The following is a 21,928-nucleotide window of genomic DNA, read 5'->3' on the forward strand; positions in this document are numbered from 1 at the left end:
TAAAAATTTCAAAAGTTGTCTTAAACCACCTTGTATCCATATACAGAAGTTGTAAAGCTTAAAACTTGAATCCAGAGTAAAACCACTTTGACAGAGAATAATAATCGGGGAGATTTTTTTCCTGTTTCCCAATGGAGACAGTTTAATTGGCTGGACTTAATACAGCACTGTGCATGCCCAGAACTGCTTCAGAGTGAGCTGCCTGCTATGTGGGCAAGCCTAACACAGAATAACCCGCATATTATGAATGCCAGCTGTCAGTCCTTGAAAACAAACTTTAAAGCTGGACAGCGTTTCCATCAAGAGAGAGTTTATGTCGCTACCTCATCATACTCCTGGTAGGCAATAAGCTTACAGTAAGATTTAGGCTCCCAGAAAGCAGCACGTCCCAAACGTGCACCACTGATGTTTGCACTGTAGGAGCGGCGCGTGGTCCTGGCTGCGGAGGCAGCCCTGGTTCCGCAAGGATGGTGTAAGAGAGAAGCAACAGCACCCTCGGCTCTCTAGCAGAGATTGGCATGGGCTCGGATGTTCAAAACCAGTAACCAAATGGAACCAGCAGACTCATAATTTAGCAATACCCACAACTCCTGCAAGTCCAAACTGTCTTCTGATGGAAACAGAGGTGTTCAGATCTGAAGTTCACAATCTTTACAGAGTCATGGACAACAACGTTGAGAGATAAGCCACAGGATTTTTTTCTTAAGTGTATCTGTTCTAAGTGTTTAATTTCCTGCAGCTAGATGAGTATCAAAGATTCTCTCAGACACTATATTGTGCAAGAGTCAACCTTTTTTCATTGCTTATTTTCTTTGTGTCAAAATATTCAGATACAGACAGGCTAATACTACTTTGTAAAATACAGAAAGATGCATAAGCAAAATAATCAGTTGGGACACCATCTGAATGGCTAAACCAAAAAAAATTTTTTTTTTTAATTGTGTATGATAATTCCCCCCCCCCGCCCCCCATCTCTTTAATAAAATGTCACCTTTGTATTTACAGGCTGTCAAAATACACAGACTGGATGACTTCAGTAAAGATCTTTTTTTTTTTTCCCCACATACAACCAAGCGGCATAATTTATGAAGCAGTATTTCATTAGTGTGAAACCCAGGGAACAAATACTGGTTAGAAATATGTAACGAAGTGGGAAGCCTACTGTCCTAGTCAAAGGCCATTCTAGAAGCATTTTCTACTTCAGTAAGAGAATGGGGTCGGTTAGAAGGGATCAACAGATCACGACTCAACCAGTCTCTTGTAAAATCTGATGCGAAAGATAATGCAATTCAACCAGTAACTTAGAAAAGACATAACAGGGTTATTATTAAAAATGCATTGACAAGCTAAAATAACACTGTTAATACTGCAAAACATTTAATTGAATCAGATTATTAAAAATAAAGCATTATTGAATGGAAATGAGCCTGAGTTCAACAGTTTAAAAAAATGACTGAAGTAACAGACCAATGATCCCTTAGGTCTATTTATTCCTGCTACGCTCAGCTCTCCCACAGTAGATGGCTCAGGGTATTTAATCTCTGTTATGTTTTTCTTTCTTCTTGACTTTGCACACCCAAATGCTGAAGTGAAAGCACTTATAAGGCCACAAACAGTCCATGAGAGACCGAGAAAGAATTTCACTGGCATGCACATGGTTCTGGGATGGTTAATCCTGAAGCCAAAGGATGTGCTGAAGGTGAGGTCAAGCCTGCATCAAATACCATATTTTTAACCATGGGTAGTCCTAGGGAGAAAGCTGCTACATTAGTGCCATTTAAATTATCCAAAATCAAAAGCGTTTGAAGAGCACCTTTCCTCCCTCCCTCATTTTCCTTTGCCTGCACATTTAGGCTGCAGTTCCTGGAGTGTAAAGAATGTGAGCTCTAGATTTCTCCTTTTTAATCTTTGGAGGAAAAAATAAGGAGGATTAGATAAAAAATGTAAGTGAAGTTAAAATTCCTCCTCCGAAAGTCAGCAGCAGGAAAGAAACCAAAACCAAACCAAAACCACTATATTTACTATGACAAACATTAGCAAGCATTTTCTGGGATGTCCTTTTTAAAATAATGTGCAAAAGTTTCACAGACACTTAAACCTCTCTCTGAAGAAAAGTTGTCCAAGGTCTGTAAGTTTTCAGAATTTAAATTACTCAAAAATATTGCCTAATATTCAAGGCAGATTTATGATTCCTAAAGGAAAAAAAGAAAAAAGAAAAAGAGAAATCACATCCAACCCAGAAAAAAAATCTATTTTCAGATATCCAGTTTCTACAGTCGACTTAACATCATAAGGTTCCTGTTGTCAGAGTTACAAAGCACACAGGATTTATAACATGACAGAATTACTGTTAAAGTAAGACCAAAAGTGCATTTCAACATCTTCGTTTATTTGCTTTTGATCGATTGGTCTTTTTATCTTTCATAATACGGCAGTATGTGTTTATATCATTACTGTATATGAAAATACTGTATGCAGGAGATAAAGCCACCTGTTGTCGGAGTGCTTCAAGGCGTTTCTTTTTTTTCTCTTCTTCACGTGCTTCTTGAAGTGCCAGTTCCTTTTTCTCCAGCAACTGTCTTTCTAGTAATGCTTGTCTATACTTTACCCTGCAAAACAGAATACATACAAATGGAAAAAAAGGGGTCAACTGTAATTTTAGATTTCTGTTATGATATTTCAGTTTGAAAACTAGTCTGATGTTTTCTATATCTATGTAATAATACTATGGTGGTTCAGCCGAACAGCTGAAAAATGCAAAAAAAAAAAAAAAAAAGCCTTTTCATTTGAATGTGTTGTTTTTGTTGGAGTAGTTTGGTTTGGGGTTTTGGGGGGAAGCGGGTTTTGGGGAGATTTTTTTTATTTATTTGGTTTTAGGGTTCTTTTCCCGTTTCTTTGTTTTAAATAACTTGGCTAACCTTTCAGGTTTCTTTTCTAGAAGGCAGATTCTCTCCAGCATGCTTTATATAGTCCTGCTACCCTCCCCACCCCTCCTCCCCCCGCCACCATATTCTTTGCCAAGAAGAAATGTTCTCTGACATCTGTGTATGGCAGAAGAACTCCTTCCTATAACCCTTTCCATTAAAAGAAACATATCGCTCCCAATCTTGTCACTGGAAGAAGCAAAAAACCTTGAGAATTACATTCTTCTTCAAAAGGAAAAAAGTGAAAGTTAGCACAAGGAAACCTGAAACTTTATCGACGGCATTATTTTTGCTGGTCAATTTTTCGCAATTGGCTTTTATAGCCCTGATAGCACTACCATAACTGTATTTCCTAGTAACTCTCAGTCCACTGCCAAACTGCTTCTTACAAAGCTGTGGGGTATTCTTTGGTATGTCACTTTTATAGTCCTTATACAGGAGTTCCCATTGCCAGGCTTTGCATTCAGAGAATTATCCTTCTTTTGCTCTTCAAATTTTAACTTGCCTTTAGAGATAAGGAGAAGAAAGAGCTGCTTCAGCTGCAATAAAACATGTATTTTTATTTTCTTACTCTCAAAGTTTTAGTAAGCTCAAAGGATTCTATAACTTGTGCTATAAACTCCAAAAATCAGAACTAAATATACAGTTGGTAGCTAGAAAAGACCACTACATCAATAATCCAATAACAATTATCAGGACAAACAAATTTTTCCCAAGACAGTGGTACAAAGCTGCCTGAGGGTGCCCCAGAGAGGCTCTCAGTTTCTTAAATTAGCCATTGTAGTTTAGGCAGATGAATGCTTACAGTAGTAATCTTCCAAAGTAATTTTGTTCCAGGGAAAAAGCCCCATCTTCCTTTCATATGAAGAAAAAATAATGAAAAGCAGATACTTATATTTTTCTGAAAACATGACAAAAATGTATTATACTGGAAACCTTTCATTCTGCTTGAGCTGACTACTATGATACATTTCTAAAATACTCCAGTTTATCAAATATGAAATTCAGTACCCTGGAAGCTTCTGTAAATTACCAAGAAGAAAAACTGAGGGGCACACACCCAGGTCTAAATTTGAAACACTTTCTCTCTACTACAGAAGTCTTCATGTATGCAAGTAGAAACATTTTATGGCATTTCCACACCCCATTTGAACAGGTATACAATAATGTATAAGCGACTGCAATTGATGGCCAAAGTAACTGCTAGGCAGACCAGGGAAGAGCAAGGACTTTGCATCCTGATTTTGCTGCTCCTAAGAAGAAGGTTCATGTTTCTGTGATTACATTACTTTAAGAAGATCATCATCTTCCTCATGCTGGAGAGACCAAGGCCAGTATTAACAAAGATAAATTTTAATTGTCTGATGGCAATGGCAGAGAGAAATCAACACTCAGGGAAGGCAGAGAACCTTGTAAATATGTATTCAATCGTACATGGTGTTCCTAATTCGGAATGTCCTTCCAATACTTTTATTAAAATGTTTACTTGAGCTGTGATTTCACAGTGTCCACATGCAGAGTTAGTTGTTGATTCTCTTTCACTCTATTATGTTTAGTAATATTTTAGCTACTATTTCTTCAAAGTAAACTTAATTTTGTAGAAAAGTTCAAAATTAGAATGTCTTAATACTCAATTTTGACTTTAAGTACCACAGTAAGTAACAACTTTAAGAAGTCACCGGCTGAAAAATGAGCTTAGCTGATTAGTTTCAGTAAAGCTACCTTTTTGAAGTATTGTGGGTACACATTTATGTAATTTTTGATAAGCATAATTTCACTAAAACTCTGCTTTCAGATGCTGCCTCATAAATATTCAAAAGGAAATAATGGACTACTAGGTTTATTATGAAAGCTTTAGCAATACTTTAAAAAATTGGGTTATAACGTAGGCAGCTTTTTTGCCCTGTATCACAGCTTATCCTGTTCACTGTTGTCAGTTGAATAAATCTGACATAAACAGCTGGAAGCCTGATCGCAGTGGCTAGGGAGGTTTGCTGGTGTTTCCACCCGTGAGGCCGCAGTGATGCACGATGCCGCCAAGGCACGAGGCACCTGCGATAGCAAGTGCCTGACACGCTGATCAGATCTGCGAAGCAGCCGCTAGCTCTCACCCAGAGCCTCTGCCCCCCAGGCTGCGCTGCACGGCGGGGCAGGGGCGGGGGGCTCTGCGGGCCCCCCCGAACGCAAGGGCAGCCGCCCTTGCTGTGGGCATCGACCCCAGCAACAGCCCTGCCTGCCCAGCCGCATGAACGGCTTCAACACCCCACGATTTGCCCACAGTTTTTCTGGATCCTTTCTGTTCTGTGTCCCCTCAGCGTGCAGCACTGATGAGAGAGCGGGAGGTTTCAGGGCAGTTGGTGAGAGATTTGCTTCAGGAAGGGGAAAAACTTGTGGCAGGGCAAGAGGGGAGGGAGGAAAGGCCGTCTGCACGCAGTCCCAGGGAGGAGCTGCTGCAGAGAGCACAAGGGAAGGGAGAGATGTGATACACAAGCACCTTTCCCCCCGGCATGTGATAAACAGAGCTGCACGGCAAGCAGCTGCCATCGCGCCGTTTCTGATGGTTAGTCAGACAAAATTCATGCAATGAGCAATCCTTTCCTTCCAACTCTCCCACCCCTGCCCTTTGAATTCAGGGCCAGGACTGGCAGCAGTACAGGTGCTGGGTGAAAACGCCTACAGATGCCTCCCACTCGCTGTCTCTCCGCAGAACAGGACTGTGCCAGTCTATTTCTCATAGACTAATTTCAAATATTTCTCATGAATGAAAATATCTGCGCAATTTCACGCCAATTTAATTCTCACCCTGCAGCAATAATGCCATATCTATTGCTTGGGGTAGGTAGGTGGGATACGTTCTTTTACAATATTTCATGTATATTCAATCCATTCCATACCTAAGGGACCCGATGGAGGACCCGACTGAAATGCACTGCATGGATCAAAAAAGGGAGAAGTGGACTGTTAGCAACAGACAAACACCTGCCCTTGCAGATGCTAATTCTTGAAGCACAGTAAGACTCAAATGCAGTTCGTAATTCTTGATACCGCACTAAAAGAAATCTTGTAATTCAGTGTCCTAAAGACATAGGCATGTAGACCTAACTTGAGACATGCAGAACAGCTGAACGTGTGAACCTATGGACATATAAAGGACTGAGGGCAGTAGATGTACATCTGTGCTTATGTCTCTACTTTCAGTGGGCCACATGCAAATGTATCTTGCCACCACTAATTTCTTACCCCCGACATGGTCCCACCAGCTACCCCAGCTTAATGGGGCTAAGTCAGACTAAACACCAGTAAAGAGAACACACACCATTTATTTAGCACCTGCTGTGTTTCTGGAGCGTTTCTCTCTCTGGGGCTGTCATCTACTAAACTTTTAATTTTTATTTAAAAAAGGATCAGAACTCTCAACTTTCCTGTTCAAATGTGGCCAGCCCAGACCTTTTACGATACACACCAGTAATGAGAGCTCTTGCTTGGACAGTTTTAGTCTCAGGTTCTTAAGCTGAAGAAGTTCAAATCTGCATTTTCTGCATTATCAGCAAGCATCAAAATCAGTGAGAATATACAACACTCTAGGTAAGGAGGGAACCTCCACCTCTGTTTTAATAGCTGGGCCACTATCAGCAAACAGTACAGAATGAATGAGCGCAGAGGAAAGCAAAAAAGGAGTTTGATTTTAGACTACTTGTTGGGGCATTTGACAGGATCTGGGCAGACCTGGTTCTTACCTCAGCCCCTGTAAAATGACTATAAAATGACTGCTGGTTAAAAAATTAATACAGAATAGACATCGTGCTTGGAGCAGAAATCACAGCACAATCCTCTTCCCCTCTCCCATGTTTCTGAGTGCAGACAGCATGGCTTCTTAGGATTTTGTGATGCACTCACTACTCTGGCCATCTTTTACTTGTTCAGCATCTATGGGAACTTACATAAACTTAAACCCACGGGGGTTTCGGCAGGTGCAGGCTAGCCAGCTGCTCTGCAGACAACAGTTCTAAGACACGCACAGAACATAAAGCTGCAGCTACCTAGGAACTTCCAGGCCAAAAAATGAAAGGTCCAGTCAGTTACATGTCTCCACTGTCAGATAGTTGCTAACCAGAGGAGCTGCGGAAGGCAAAGCTGGACTCAGTCACCTGAAATTCTACATCCAGTTTCAGATGCCTTTTAATCCTTTTCTTTGATCTGGTCATAGCTTTGGCTATTCAGCATCTTGCAATTACAAAGTGAGACCGGAATAAACACAGCGCCACAGTGATAATTTTCTTTTTTATAAATCTGATTACTTAATTTTAAATTAATTGTAAAAGCAATTCAGGATAAGAGCAGACCATTTTTTAAGTTTCTTATTGTACCTATTAGAAATTCTATGCACTATCCAGAATGTATCTTGTACTTGAAATAGCCAGTCAGCTCAGGATCCAAAAATCTCTTCCTTTCCCCAGAAAGCCTGAAAACGTGTCAGATCAGAAATGTGGTATTGGCTTGTGCCATGATCATGGCACACGCCTGTGTCATTATCAGTTCTGCAAAGACTCAAAACCAATTTATGTGCTGCAACAGATGAAACGTGTAAGAATACTACTAGTTCATACAGGACTCTAGTTCCACGCTGCGAAACCATTATGCCAGTGTGTCTACCTTAGTTCAGTACAACACATTTTAAAATGCCTTATACCATGCTTGTAGCACTACAGCACCTAATAACAGTAACATCTCTCTGCCCTTCTTTGATTAATGTTTCCGTAGGCTTTGAAGATGAAAAGCATTAAGTAATTTCAAAGAATTATTAATCTACACAAACAGTAAGCATTTTTCTTTAAACTGTTTTATTTTGTGCAGTACGCCAATTCTGGGAAACATAATGCTAAGCACTTACCAACTTCTGATTCATAATAGCCTGAAGATGTGATTACTTCCTTCCTGCATTCCTCAATGAACTGTGCCATTCCCTTATATTTTATTCTGCAACATTTATTAGCATAACAAAAGAACATGTTTCTTTTGCTATGAGCTAGAATTGTTGCAGGTATGTTTAAGGGAAGGTATAAATATATTTGTAGCATAAAGATACAGACATTTCAATTTAGCTGTCAGCAAGTTATCACAACAAAGTAAGATCAAAGTAGCGTTTCCCACAGAATGCTTAAGACCAAGTTTAATATTCTAATGCCAATGGTACTTTAACCCTATTTTAATTACATATCTGGTCTATGCAGTTTGGTGGGTCCCTCTATGAAAAGAAAGGTAAGCCTCTGAATTGAGAGCAATTATAACCAGACTACATACAGGGGGTTTTATGCTCCTCTGTGGCAGAGGAACTCCTCTATGAAATCAAGTATTTCTTTAACAGGTCATTGAAGGGCACGTTCTGTAACAAAGACTTGGCAAGGATTCAAATGTTAGCAGGCTGAAGTCCTAAATTACATCAAACAGGTAAAAAGTATCTACAACTAGATGAACAGTTTAAAACCTAAATTCTCTAAAAGAATAATAAACACCTTTGAGGCTGTTAAGTGCTTAATGTGCTCCTCTTGCTTGCCTCTCAAAAAGCCAAACGTGATTATAAATAATTTTTCAAAGTGGGAATTTACCCAGCTACAATTAAAAAACCACAAAGGGAGCTGGTTTTAACGTGTGTACCCTATTGTGATTACAGCAGTTTAGCACTTACAAAGGTCTAAAGCTTTGATGGATATGAATTAATTCAAACTAACAAATAAATTGCATCCAGGATACAATCATGACGCAGCCTTAGTGTATAGACTAAGTGTATAGACTGGGATAATGGCCAAAAAGGAATACAAAAAAATTACTTATCTCTTAGAAAGTTGGAACATAAAAGCAAATTAGGTTATAAGACATTCCTATTGACACTATAGGCATTCACATTTAATTTCTTTTACCTTTCTCTGTCTTTAACTGCTTGTTCAGCCATTAATTTTCTTAACTCCTTCAGATGTTGTAGATCTTTCTCTTCCTGTTCTTGCCACTTGAGCTGTTTCTCAGCCCGGTACTTCTTCACCTAGAGTTTGAACAAATACAGTAAACAAAGTAACAATCATTCACAAGCCAAACAATACAATCATTAGGTAGTGAAAACAAAGAAAATAAGATAAGCATTCAGTTAAAGAAAATCCAGCGTTGAATTTTTAAGAATAAAATTTATCTTTTAGAATAGTATGGGCTAACAAAAGATTTATTAGAAGAACCGGGTGTGGAGCCCCCACAACAGAAACAGTATAATCAGACCATGGAAACAAATTTGAATATTACTTTCAACTGCAAACTAAAGACTACTACTTTCATTTGCTCCTTCCTTTCCTACTTTGCCATCAACACCTTCAACTATGCTGCTCGTGTGAGGGAATGTTCCTTGAGTGAACATCTCCCAGGTTAGCTCAGACAGCTGGTTCCACACCAGCCTGGTTCGTTTTGGCTGGAGAGCCTAATGAGGAACAGGGAGAAGCACATGAGCACTCCTGATGTAAGTATGAAGCCTTTCCAAAGCTGAGCGAGAAAGAAAGGCCTTGAGCAGGATGGTGAAATCTGAGCAGGGAAGCTTACCTGAAAAGTATGAGGGGGTTTTGCATGTAAAATGAGGAATTGGGATTTAAAGTAAATATTGCTGAAGTGAAACTCTGAATTCTCCACTTGAATAAATTCTACAGGATTCCGTTCCTAAAACCAGGGCAGGTCTTCAAGGACAACTGCTGGAATTTGCAGCAAAGCTGTAATTCCCACTTTGCCATGACATACATTACAAATCACAGAAGCATAGAACCATATAGGTTGGAAAAGACCTTTAAGATCATCCAGTCCAACCATAAACCTAACACTGCCAAGTCCACCATTAAACCATGTCCCGAGTGCTGCCATTTGGAATTCACTGACCAAGCAGCATTAAGTTTCCAAAATTTCAAATACAGCTGGAAAAACAGAGAATAGAAGCTTTAGAAAAAGATGCAAAAATCTAAGAAAATCTTACAAATTTTAATATAAATCTAAGAAAATCTTAAGAAATGTAATGTAAAACTAAGAAAACATTAATTCTAAAATTAATTATAAAAGCAATTGAAATGATACCTCCATAATCTGTTGGTTTTATATTTAAATGCATAAAGTTCCTCTGAAGGTCTGAGAACTTATTCTACCTCCCAAAACACAGGTAATTTCTTATAATGAGATTATTTATGGAATCATCTCACATCGGAAAAATTTCATGAAATGGCAACAAAAACAACTTCTGTATCATCCACTGAACTATATGGAATTTAAGCCTCTTTTGGAAATTCAGTTGAAATGACAGTCAAGATACCATCCTCTTTATCAGAATGGGCTGGGCTGGAAGGGACCCTAAAGCCCCCCCAGTTCCCAGCCCTGCCCCGGGCAGGGACCCCCCCCCGCCCAGGCTGCTCCCAGCCCCATCCAGCCTGGCCTGGAGCACTGCCAGGGATGGGGCACCCACAGCTGCTCTGGGCAGCCTGGCCCACCGCCTCGCCGCCCTCACGGGGAGAGGTTCTTCCTGATCTCTGACCTGCATCTGCCCTCTCTGCGCTCAAAGCCACCCCCGTGCCCTGTCACACGTGCCCCTGTAAGAAGCCCCCCCCCAGCTTTCCTGCCGGCCCCTTCAGGCGCTGGGAGCTGCTCTAAGGCCCCCCCGGAGCCTGCTCTTCTCCAGGCTGAACAGCCCCAGCTCTCCCAGCCCGGCTTCCCAGGAGAGGGGCTCCAGCCCCTGCCCATCTCCGTGGCCCCCGCTGGGCTCGCTCCCACAGCTCCGTGCCCCCCTTATGCCGGGTCCCAGAGCTGGAGGCAGCGCTGCAGGGGGGTCTCAGCAGAGCGGGGCAGAGGGGCAGAGCCCCCTCCCTCGCCCTGCCGGCCCTGCTGGGGGGGCAGCCCAGGCACGGCCGGGGCTCTGGCTGCGAGCGCCCATGGCTGGGTTGCGCTGAGCTTCTCGCCCACCGACACCCCCAGGTCCTCCTCCGCAGGGCCGCTCTCAGCCCAGCGCATCTGTGAGCAAGCTCCTGCATCTGTGCTTGGCACTGCCCCGACCGTGTGCGGGAGCTCCCACGATATGATTGACTTTGTGCAGAAAAACCTTTAACTATCACAATTTAGAATAAAACAGGTCTTCCAAACAGTGCTTATATTTCAGCACTCCCAATCTATAAGCCAAGCATTTCTTTATATAGGCGATTTTCTACACATGAAGGACATGAAAACAAGAATGGCTATAACAATATTTCTTAGAATGCTTTTATTTAATATTGTTTGGAATACGTATATTTATGAAGTAAAACTAACTCATTTGCAGTTAGTTATTCCATGTCTGTATTCCACATTGCCTGAAGGCTTTCTCTTAAACTCCAATTAGGGACCAGCAGATATTTCTGAAATTCCGTATTTAAATATATAGGGGAAAAAATCTGATCTGCAGTCCAAGAGAGCACACATAGCATTGGTATTTAAGATTTAACGTCATTCTACCCATTCTCAGGTTTGGAAGTACTTGACGCACCCTGCCTAGATTACAAACCAGGCAGAGCAAAGGCATTTCTTTCACACTGATCACGGATCCGTTACATATTCTTCTGGCTGCCACAGAACCCTGACCAGAAAAGCAGCTGCAGTATTGGGTTAGCAGCCCTTCCTAAGGCTCTAAGCTGTGACATGCTCAAATGAAACATACAGACCGCTGACCTCCCACAGCTGCTGCTCCATCTGTGCACAGGCAGAGGGCTGTTCTATACAGACATTCCCCACAGGCCAGAGGAAAGTGGAAAGTTCACAAAACCAAAATATTTACACATAAAATGAACATCGCTGGTGGTTAGGTCAACACAGCCTCCCCAAACCTCTTCCCTTCCCCTGGCTTCAGAGCCACCTGCCACTATAAACCTCGCCCCAGCAAAGACAAATAAGCAGAATAAGTTGCAACAAAGGGAAAAGCAGGAAAGCCTCATTAAAGAGGGGCTGCCCCTCTCTCAATACCCATTCCAGTGCTGGTGGAGAGACCACACCATCTCCCAGTCACACAGCCCAACTCAGACAACTTATGCATTATCCCTACCGGTCAAAATTTCATCATATCTCTCCCTGAAAGCATACAGAAGATGGATGCAGACACCAGACACAGAAGTTCTGCCTTCATTTGTTATTTTATAACTTTAAATCCAGAATGTAACAACATAAATCCAGAACAGATACCAGGAAACATACGTCAACGTGAAAAAAAATAAGATCACATACATGATGAAGTTTTGTAACACAGTGCACATAGACATAATCTGGAAAATTCCTCCTTTGCCTTTTTGAAGAGGTTTATACCTAAAAAGTTCACCAACAGTATCTACAATAAGCCAATTAAAGGTAAAGGCAAAACCAATACTGATTTAAATTGAGCCAAGATGTCTCTGAAAGTGCATGACTTGCAAACCCATAAATACAGCTTTCTCAACTTTTGAACCTGAAATGACAGTCTCAAATACTACAGAAACATATAAGGATTAATAAAACAAATTAAAATAAGGATAAAACCATGAGCTGGACCTCACAGCTGAGGAGACAGGACCAGAGACCTCTTGAGGTCCTTTCCAATCTGAACTTTTCTGATTTGCCTGCAAAGTGGGAGTATTCTGTGTATTTTGAAGGAAAGGGAAGCATCTCTTGAAACTGACTTTTGGACAATTTGCAGTTTTTCTAACTATACGATTTAGCATAGCTTAACAGAAAGATTGTGCTCTGCCAAGAATGTATATTTTATCTTCAAGATAAAACGAAGAAAAATAATAACATCAGGTGACCAAGGTAAGTAGATACTTCTTCAGCTAGAGAAGGAACTGGATACATGCAATATGCAAATGCAGTAATGAGCAAGAAGAATGAACTCACAAGTAAAATCAAATCAATTTGAGATTAGGCAGCTTTTCAAATGTTGGCTCTGAGGACTTGTAGCAATGAGAAATAATGAGGGATAACAGTCTCTACCTGGAGACAAGGCGGCTTCAGAAGCTTCAGCTGCTTTTCTCCAGGTAGCCTTTTCAGTCAAGTGCTTCTTTGCAGATTTGTTGATATAACCAAATTCAATGGCTGTGCAACCTACCACCAGGAATACAACAAGCCACAAAAGCTTCTTCTCATGACCCATTTGCCATGGCATCAAAGCCTATTCCTTTGGACAAAGCAAGGAAAAGATATTGGAGTGCTATAAAAAAAATATAGGGAAATTCCAAGTAGTGCAGGAGTTTACTTTCGTTCCTCTGCTAGGCAGTCAGTTTCACCCACCTGCAAGTCATTTAATTTGCTATGCTATAGATTCTTTTCTGCTTTTCCTAAGTGTTGTGAATTGTTTCAGTAACAACTTAATCAAATTGCTTTAAGTATGGACAGTTTTGTGTGTGTGTGTTTGTTTGTTTTCCTGCAAGGTGTATCACTGCAATAGACACCACTACCAACACAAGGACCCATCAAGTTCTAGTGTGTCTAACTGGCCATTTTGTAGTGCCATCAGTAAATGTTTGCTCCCAGTAAGATGTTACACAGAAACATGGCAGATAAAGGCAAGAACGCAAAATCTAAAGAGAAAACATGGTAACATATCTAAAGATTTTTTCTTCCTTCTTTTGCACAAGCTTTCTGTAGCATGACACATATTGATGCCACTAAAGCCTTCATACACATCATGGAAACACTCTATCTGGAACAGTTTAGCCTTGTTTTCTTAACTCGTCTGTGAACTGGCATGTTACAAGAGCACAGCTTTTAGTAACCCTTCTTGCAACCATGTTAACACAAGTAGTCCCATAGCAATAAAAGAGCCTGTTTACCCATCAGCACTTGAAAGACAAAGCAATATGAATCTATGACATTCTCCAACTTATTTTTTCCAGAAATAATTCTGCAGCCTTAACAAACAGGCTACAGGTGAGTTGGACCCACCATAAAAAATAATCAGAAAAGGAGGTAAAGTTCTGATAAAACAACCTCCTGGATTTTTGCCATATCATTTAAATAAAAAGGTCAACACAAATACACGTGACACAGCTTGATTTTCTAAAAGCATTACGTTCATTACATGGATTTCTGATTTTCCATTAAGTTGAAGTTTAGACTTATGCATCAAAGCCGTTTCCCAAGGAGTCACCACATAAGTACTTACAATAAAGTAACAGACTTCTGACACCCTGAAAGGGTTAACATTACCATTGTGCTTCAGGCTCACTTTTAAGGCCCTTGTGCTGCAAAGTGCAGCGCGCTATCCTGCAGACAATATACTGTAAGGCTCATTTGCTGCATTGCAGCATACTTAACTGCAGCAGTGGAAGCTTTCATAGTCTGCCACATTGCTAAAAAGCACAAATCTGTAAGCATTAGAAATCCAGTAGTGCCTCTGCGCTGAGTTTTGTGACACGGAGATAGTCGCATACACTTAATTGTTTATGCTTTTTTTTTTTAAAAAAAAAACCATAACAAAGTAACACAACTGATGTGTAGCGACAGGCATCTTTAAAGCTAAACTGGACAGTAGCAAGATTCAACTAACCATTTGCTTTTCTCTATACTTACACTAAATACTTTACAAGAATACATGGTAGTGAGATCAGTTAAAGATTTTAAAGCCAGTTGTACACATTAATATATGCAAAATTGTATAAAATTTCTCATACTTTCTCTTTCTCCTGAGCTCTATGAATCATTTCCCGTTCTTTCTGTAGCCTTTCTTCCTCATCTTTCTTTTCTTTTCTTCTGGCAGCTACAGCAGCTTCTCGTTCAGTAGCCTCTTCCTCCTGGGCTTTCCACTGGAGAACCTGGAAGAGACAGTGGAAAAGACAGTTCTGCAGCCGACTTGCGTAACACTGCGATCCAGCCAAGCCGAGGCTGGGAAGGAAACCCACGTAAACCATTTACAAACTTAGACTTACAATCTTATCAGCAACACATAATCATTTAGTAAGCACCACCTTCCCGCATGTTAACGTGTGATTCACAGCTGACTGCCATAATACACAGTAACATCACGTATGAAAAGACTTGAGGTGAAATTGCCAAAACCACCTCAGTAACATCAGGTCTTAAATTCCCCTCCAGCGCTTAGACTTTCAGTAACATGTAAATCTCTTAACGAACCTATGAACAAATGGAGAGCAAGGCTAACCGACAGGAGTCTGCTTGCGTCCTTCAACTCAGGCACTTCTGTGACAGCGCTTCAACCGGGGCTCTGGACACCAGCGGACTCCAGTGACAGACACTTCCCCTTTGCCAGCTTTCAAACTGTGCAAAATTTACCTTGGTGTTGTCAAGATCAGGTGTATGCTCATCTGTTTCACACTGGTTTCAATGAAATTAACGATGTCTCCTTTCTGTTGGCTTGCCAGCTCTTGATTTGTCAAGTGCCAACAGCACTCTATTCCTCAAAGGAACAAGCGTTCCAGCCATTTTTCACTTGGTTTTCTATACTACAGTAAGTACTTTAATACTATGATATTATAATACTTGGTTTTTTCCACCTTTACTGGATTGCACTGTGTGCATAAACTCTGTTAATCCTTCTGAACACCAATCCTTCACAAGCACAGAAATCCGGCACTGCCTGTGGTCTGAGGCTCTCAACAAGTTGCATCTCTGAGTGATGCCGTGGATGCCCCCCTTCTCTGCTTAAACAACAATTACATTTTGTTCTCTTGCAAAGTGTCCCAACAGACTAAACACTGCTGTGACTTGTCATGTAGCACAGGCAAAAAATAATTACACAAAGACAGCATGACGTTTTACAGTGGTTGTAAAATTAAACTCTCTCTTTATTAAAAGATTCAAAGACAGCTTGTTAAAGAGATACTCTGCCTGTAATGAATGCCATGTGTACACAGACTAACCAACAATTACTTTTGTCTTCTGCAACCCAAGTTTATCTTTACAAGTTCTATGCAATTTCCCACCATACCCAAGCATAAGCATTAACTGATGTGTTTCCATGTTTTCATTAAAACTACTCTGTTTTGGGATTCTTCAAGCAACTTTCATTTACACTGTTATTCTCTCAGAGGACATACAACTTTTCCCAGCTTCAACTCCATCCCCAAAGCTAAGAATAATGATTTAGCTGAGCATTAAACTCTTTTTAACCTCTTTTCTTCCATTTTTGTAACTAATTCTCAGTGGAGGAGGCCTGTCCATAACTGTGTTTCACCTTCTGAAATCTCCTTTCTCTCCTTTCCAGAACAGAAACAAAAAAGCTAGGAAACAGCCATCTTTACCTATCAGATGTTTTACAAGAAGAGAGCGAGGGCCCAAGTCAAAAATTATCCCTGTGACTAGGAAAATGTAGGCAGCTAGGGAAAAAAAAAGGCACAAGATCCTGAAAACCCAAACCTTTCTACTTCCCTCCCTCTTCACCTTGTTTGGACAATGCTACTAATTATTTTACGGGGCAGTGAGGTAGAAACATGGATAATTTTGTATGTGCCAGCAAGTATTAATGGCACTGAATGAATGTCACAAAACATAGTGTGATGGTTGGCAAGGAGGGAACATAAAAGCGTGCACATGGAAACTGCAGCCAGGCATAGATGCCTGAATATATGCAAGAGGGATGAATTAGGATGCATACATGCAAACTGCACTTGTCCGTATGCATTTGAGTGTGCAGGAATGTCATGGCCGACAGCACAGAAACAACTCTTGTTTTTTTTAGCTGTTCTTACAAAATTGTTTCAAACTGGAATTCAAGCTTGTGCAGTATGCAAAGAAAAAATAAAAATGTTACTGCAGTGTTCCTTAGCACAGATGTTACTCCTCATGTATGATCTCTCTCCTCAGAATTTTGAAAATGTTCCCTTAACAGGATTATATACATATCTGATATTGTAACAACAACAACAATAATATTGTTCATGAAAGACGTAATTGGTAGAGCTTCTTTGGTAGTGGTCAAAATACCTTCTTGTTCCCCAAAAGAAAAAGCACAAACCTCACTCCCCTCAAAACCTTTAACCTGCCAGTCAGAGGCATGTTAAGTTTTTATAAGAACTGGGGAGCACACTGAACACTTGTGGGGCACACAGAACACCTGTTCTTCCCCCACCTCCCAATTCCCCGTTAGTTAGAAGTGACATATTAACATAAATAACCCTTAGACATAAGTACTGTAATATAAATAGCTCTAAGAATCTGCATTACATCATTTCATTTTTTTCAGAAAAGAGAACTAAACATGACTGGTCCCACTTGAATATATACTGCATATAAATAATTCACCTGAATTTCCCCAAAACAGGTTATTAGAAGAAGTACTGGGCAAAATTTTTTCCTAGCAGGTTTTCCCCCAGTAATTACCATGCTTTTGGTCATCCCAAATACATTAATGAATTCAAGCAGTACATTCCAAATAATTCCCAAATTTTTACTTAATCACTTGGATTAATCAAGACTGCCATATCACAGCATAAATACCTTGAGCCCTCTTACCCAGGCTGTGGGAGATCCACATTCAATTCTTAATTCTATAAAAAGGAATACGGAGTCATATTTATGGTTAAAATTACTCCAGGTTGCAGAAAGCAGAACCAAAGAGCTGAGGTTGGAAGGGACTTCTCAAGATGGTCTAGGCCAACTTCCTGCTCAAACAGGCTCAGCTAGGTCCATGGCAAATAGAGGTTTACATATCTCCAAACAATGGAGGCTCCGCAACCTCTCTGGCCGACATGTTCTAGTGTTTATCCACTCTCTCAGTAGAAAAGTGATGGATGCAATGGAATTTCAAGTGTTTCAGTTTGTGCCCGTTGCTTCTCATCCTGTCACTGGGCACCTCTGAGAAAAGGTGGCTCTGTCCCCCTGGCACCCTCTCTCTGGGTGTTTACACCCATCAGTGAGATCCCCCCGAGCCTACCCTTCTGCGAGCTGAGCAGTCCCAGTGCTCTCTGCCTTTCCTCATAGGACAGGTGCTGCAGACCCTTCATCTTAATGGTCCTTTGCTGGACTTGCTCCAGTAAGAAAGAAATAACAACACACTTTTTGAAGCAGGGACCTGTATCCACCTGTCCTCAAAATTAAGAAGAACATTTCATTTTCAGACTAGCTTGAACCAGGGTCTTTTCATTCCTTGACACTGTAGCTGTTCCACTTGAAAATCACCAAGAAGCAGAAGAGCGTCTCTCTTCCAGTGTCCAGACATTCCCCTGGGAATGTCTCCTCTGCTGTCCACTGTCTTTCCTTTTACATTAAAGAGTTACTCGGGTGCAGAGAGGAACACATTTTCTCTATAGTTCAGTCCTCACTCACATCATTCTCCTGGATCAGTTCCCATAGTCAGTTCTGGGACTTGAGTCCTTCTCTCCTATCATCTGAGCTCATATTTCCGTAAGTTTGTTCAGAAGTTAAAATCATGAAGACGAAAGCAGTTGCTGTAAGATTTAAGCAAGTTCCAAGAAAAAGAAATATGCACTTAGCTATGTTTTTAGGCATAACAGAAATGCATTTTCTTGAGGAAGATGCAAAGCAAAGGACAGAACCACCTTTTCTCAGAGGTGCCCAGTGATGGGATGAGGAGCGGGAAAAGAGCAGGTAAGAGGATCTAACATGCTTTCTTGGGAGAGTTGTCCGAACTCTCCCAAGTTCTGAAGGCTGCCGCTGAAGAGGAGGAATAGCCAAGTATAAGCAGCAAGACGTATTTAGACCTTTATTTCAGGGTTTTCTAGAGATCTGACACTGCTAACAAATTCAGCATTAGACAAGGTCTAAACAGCTTGCTTCACTTGGAAATAATGAAAATGAATAAATGAAGACTCTAAGCAAAAAAATGCTATGTAGCAGAGGTTTATTAGACACCCCACAGGGGAAGCCAGCAGATTTGGGCCTATTGCATGCATAGGAATGACAAACTTGTTCATTCTAAGCCACGCAAGAACAAGAATACCATCAAGCAGGCAAAGAAATCCATAGCAGCTCCACATCTGGGCTGGTTTTGGCTGGAGCACAGTTAGTTTTCCTCACAGTAGCTGGCATGGGGCTACGTTTTGGATCTGTGCTGGAAAGAGCGTTGATAGCACAGGGATGTTTTAGTCATCGCTGAGTGGTGCTTGCGCAGCCTCAAGGGCTTTTCTGCCCCTCACCCCTCCCCACCAGCGAGCTGGCTGGCGGGCACAAGGAGCTGGGGGGGACACAGCTGGGAAATGAGTGTTGAGAACAGAACTGGCTCAGCAGAGCCTCTGTCAGGACGACAACTGATTGAAGGAAATCAAACAACAATAAAGCAGTAAGCAGATACAGATGCTCACCTAGTCTGAAATCACCTCAAGCCTCCTTACTCATTCATTTTGGTTATCAGTCGTTTGCATGGCATATGTTACGTGCCAATCTCATGGCAGGCCTTAATCACTTTCCCTAGTTATTTTCACACAGCTCTTCTGTCAAATCCATTTAATTCAAGTCAGAAATCAATATTGGGGCACAAACTAGATTTTTCAAAAGGTCTTATACAAACAAGTGAGCATAACCAAGCACAAAATATGTAACTTCACTCAGGTGCAAAACATTAATCATGCCATGAGGTTCCCCAGCCAAAATTCTGCGCATATCTCCACTACCTTCTACAATGCTATCTACGCTGCCCTAAATCACTATTAAACACACCTATTTACTCAGTGGGTAGAACCTGCTTTCCATTTTTATCTAGTTAGTTTTCTTGAATGCATGAGCCCATTGCCAATCAAGAAAATGGGTAATAAGAATGACAGAAGGAAGGACAGTTTCATTGTAATATACTTTCCCACAGTACCCATTTATTCTTTTCTGTAGGCAGTAAGTATATGGAGTTAATTCAGATTAACCTTGCCCCACCCCCACCCACCCCCTTTATCTAATCCATGCCTTTTCATTAAGGCAAAAGAGGAATCACTTCCTTTAAAAGTGATTCATAATTGCAACAAAAAAGGAAAAAGTGGTAAAAACTGGAAAAGCACTGTTTTCAAAATATTTATAAAATGTGATTCAGTAGGTTGGCATTATGCCACGTCTTCCCCACATGAAGAGTTATCATATAGGATAAAAATTTCTTAACAGAGCTGAGCCAAATTAAAGTGTTCTATTATGTAAGAAATACCAAAAATTAGGAATTAAACTGCTGATGTCAATATATTTCACTTTTTTAAACCACAAACATGAAAACATCTCTTTGCTAGAGAATAGTTTCAGTTCCACAGCCTCAACTTATTTTGTGGGCCAGCCTGCCTATAGAGGGGAACTTCTCAAGGGAGTACCGTCCACAGAAGATGGCAGGGGCCAGAATGAAAAGATTCCCAAACCAAACCCTGTCCATACCATCATGGGTTCAAAAATTAGGAACTAGACTATCTTAATTCAGTAACAAAGGATATAGTAGACTGCCTTTTATGGAAACCCAGCCTGTATCTGTATGTACCTTGCAAACTACACTTCACTTTGTACAACACACGGCACTGTGGGAACCCAATCTTATCTGAGAGCTGTAAGCACTGCTGCAAAACAAGTAACAACAAAGGGCGGGCAGTGAAATGGAGCGTAATAGCTGAGCAGTCTTTGTGGCATGCATTTCCATCCTTTTAATATTGTGCTGTTTAAAAGTGACTACCTGATGTTGAATTTCCAGTATTCTTACAATTTAAGCTTTTCAAGAAAATCCACTATATTCATCAGGTTTTTACTCCAGAGGTAGTATCATGCAGGCCTGAAGAACAAAAACATATCCTGAACAATAATTCCGATTCACTAAGGCAGTAATCTGGGTCCTCAGAATGCACACACAGAAAAAATTAATGTGTTCTTGATTGCATTCTTTCATTCCTATGAGTGCAAAATCAGAAGGGTAGAGTTTACTGTGTCAACAGTAAATGTTCTCTTTAAATATTAAAAATATCTTAGTAGTTAAACTAATATTGAAAGTACACTGAAAACTGGATCCCCTATTGCCTGTTTCACAAAGCAGCTTACGTTTTAGCTGTACAAGCACTGCCAACATCAAGTTCTGCAAGTTTTTAATTACAACAGGCATTTCAAGTATATTTCACATTTCATGTATTATTAGAGTAGCTTTTGCCAAGTGAATCATTAAATTGCTGTGCCGAACAGAATGCATATATACCTATTTTCAGTTCGTTATTTCAATATTGCGTATTACAATAAAGTACACTACAAACTAATTAAAGTAATAAATTAGTTCTTTCACTCTAACATCTGAGGAGTAATAATGTATTTACCATGTACTTAATGCTACAGATACATCTCTCTTAATGACAAAAAACTTTTGAGACACTTCGCTTGGGAATTCCCACTAAATTAGCACAGGGTAACACCGCACCATCAAGGTTTTCTCTTTAAGCAATGCTGACTACATTATAAACAGATCTTGAAGCTGCCTCGAGTGACACGAGAATCAGCATCAAGCTCCTTCTGGCAGCTAAACTGCCTAGCTAGGCAAACAGCAACACAGGACAACTGGCTGATGTAGAGAGGGTCTGCACAGTAAAGGTCACACAAGGAGTAAAACTAGCTTTTGGAAACTGAGGCAAAAGTACACTACAAACCAAAGGGACATAAAATGACCAGGTGGAACAGCGTCACAAAATGACTACACAGAGCTCCAGATCAGTATTCTCACAGGCTACACTGTGCTACACAGTTATAATAAGCTGCTAGAATTCAAATTCAGAATTCCTAATAATCATTTGATAAAGTCAGTATTGTTTGTCATAACTAAAGGCATAAAAAGAAAATCCTCTGATATCCCCACGTGGACTCTCTCTAGCTCACTCCTTTGACCTTATAAAATGACCCCATCCCAATACACCTTCAGAATCTCCCAGAGCTTTATTCATCTCTGAAACATTTCTGCACACCTTTCCTTATTTTTATTATGGTTTGCAGGTTTTTTCCTTCTTCAAACTGTCCACAACTGATTCCAAGAATGCCTGGGAAAAAATTTAGAGGGTCTCTTCAAGAAAAATAACTTCACAAAAAAGATG

General features: G+C 40.6%; 1 protein-coding gene across 3 annotated transcripts in view; it reads right to left on the reverse strand.

The window, feature by feature from the left end:
• CCDC148 (coiled-coil domain containing 148) overlaps positions 1-21,928 on the reverse strand; it is a 78,888-nt gene that overhangs the window by 6,122 nt on the left and 50,838 nt on the right. For all 3 annotated transcript variants that reach the window (XM_055812819.1, XM_055812817.1, XM_027785233.2), the window contains 3 exons: positions 14,603-14,743; positions 8,843-8,961; positions 2,492-2,609 (listed from right to left, as the gene is read on the reverse strand). In XM_055812819.1, coding sequence (XP_055668794.1) covers positions 2,492-2,609; positions 8,843-8,961; positions 14,603-14,743 — 378 coding nt within the window. The remainder of the gene's footprint in view (positions 1-2,491; positions 2,610-8,842; positions 8,962-14,602; positions 14,744-21,928) is intronic.

Source organism: Falco peregrinus, chromosome 8, assembly GCF_023634155.1.
Source record: "Falco peregrinus isolate bFalPer1 chromosome 8, bFalPer1.pri, whole genome shotgun sequence".
Lineage (NCBI taxonomy): Eukaryota > Metazoa > Chordata > Aves > Falconiformes > Falconidae > Falco > Falco peregrinus.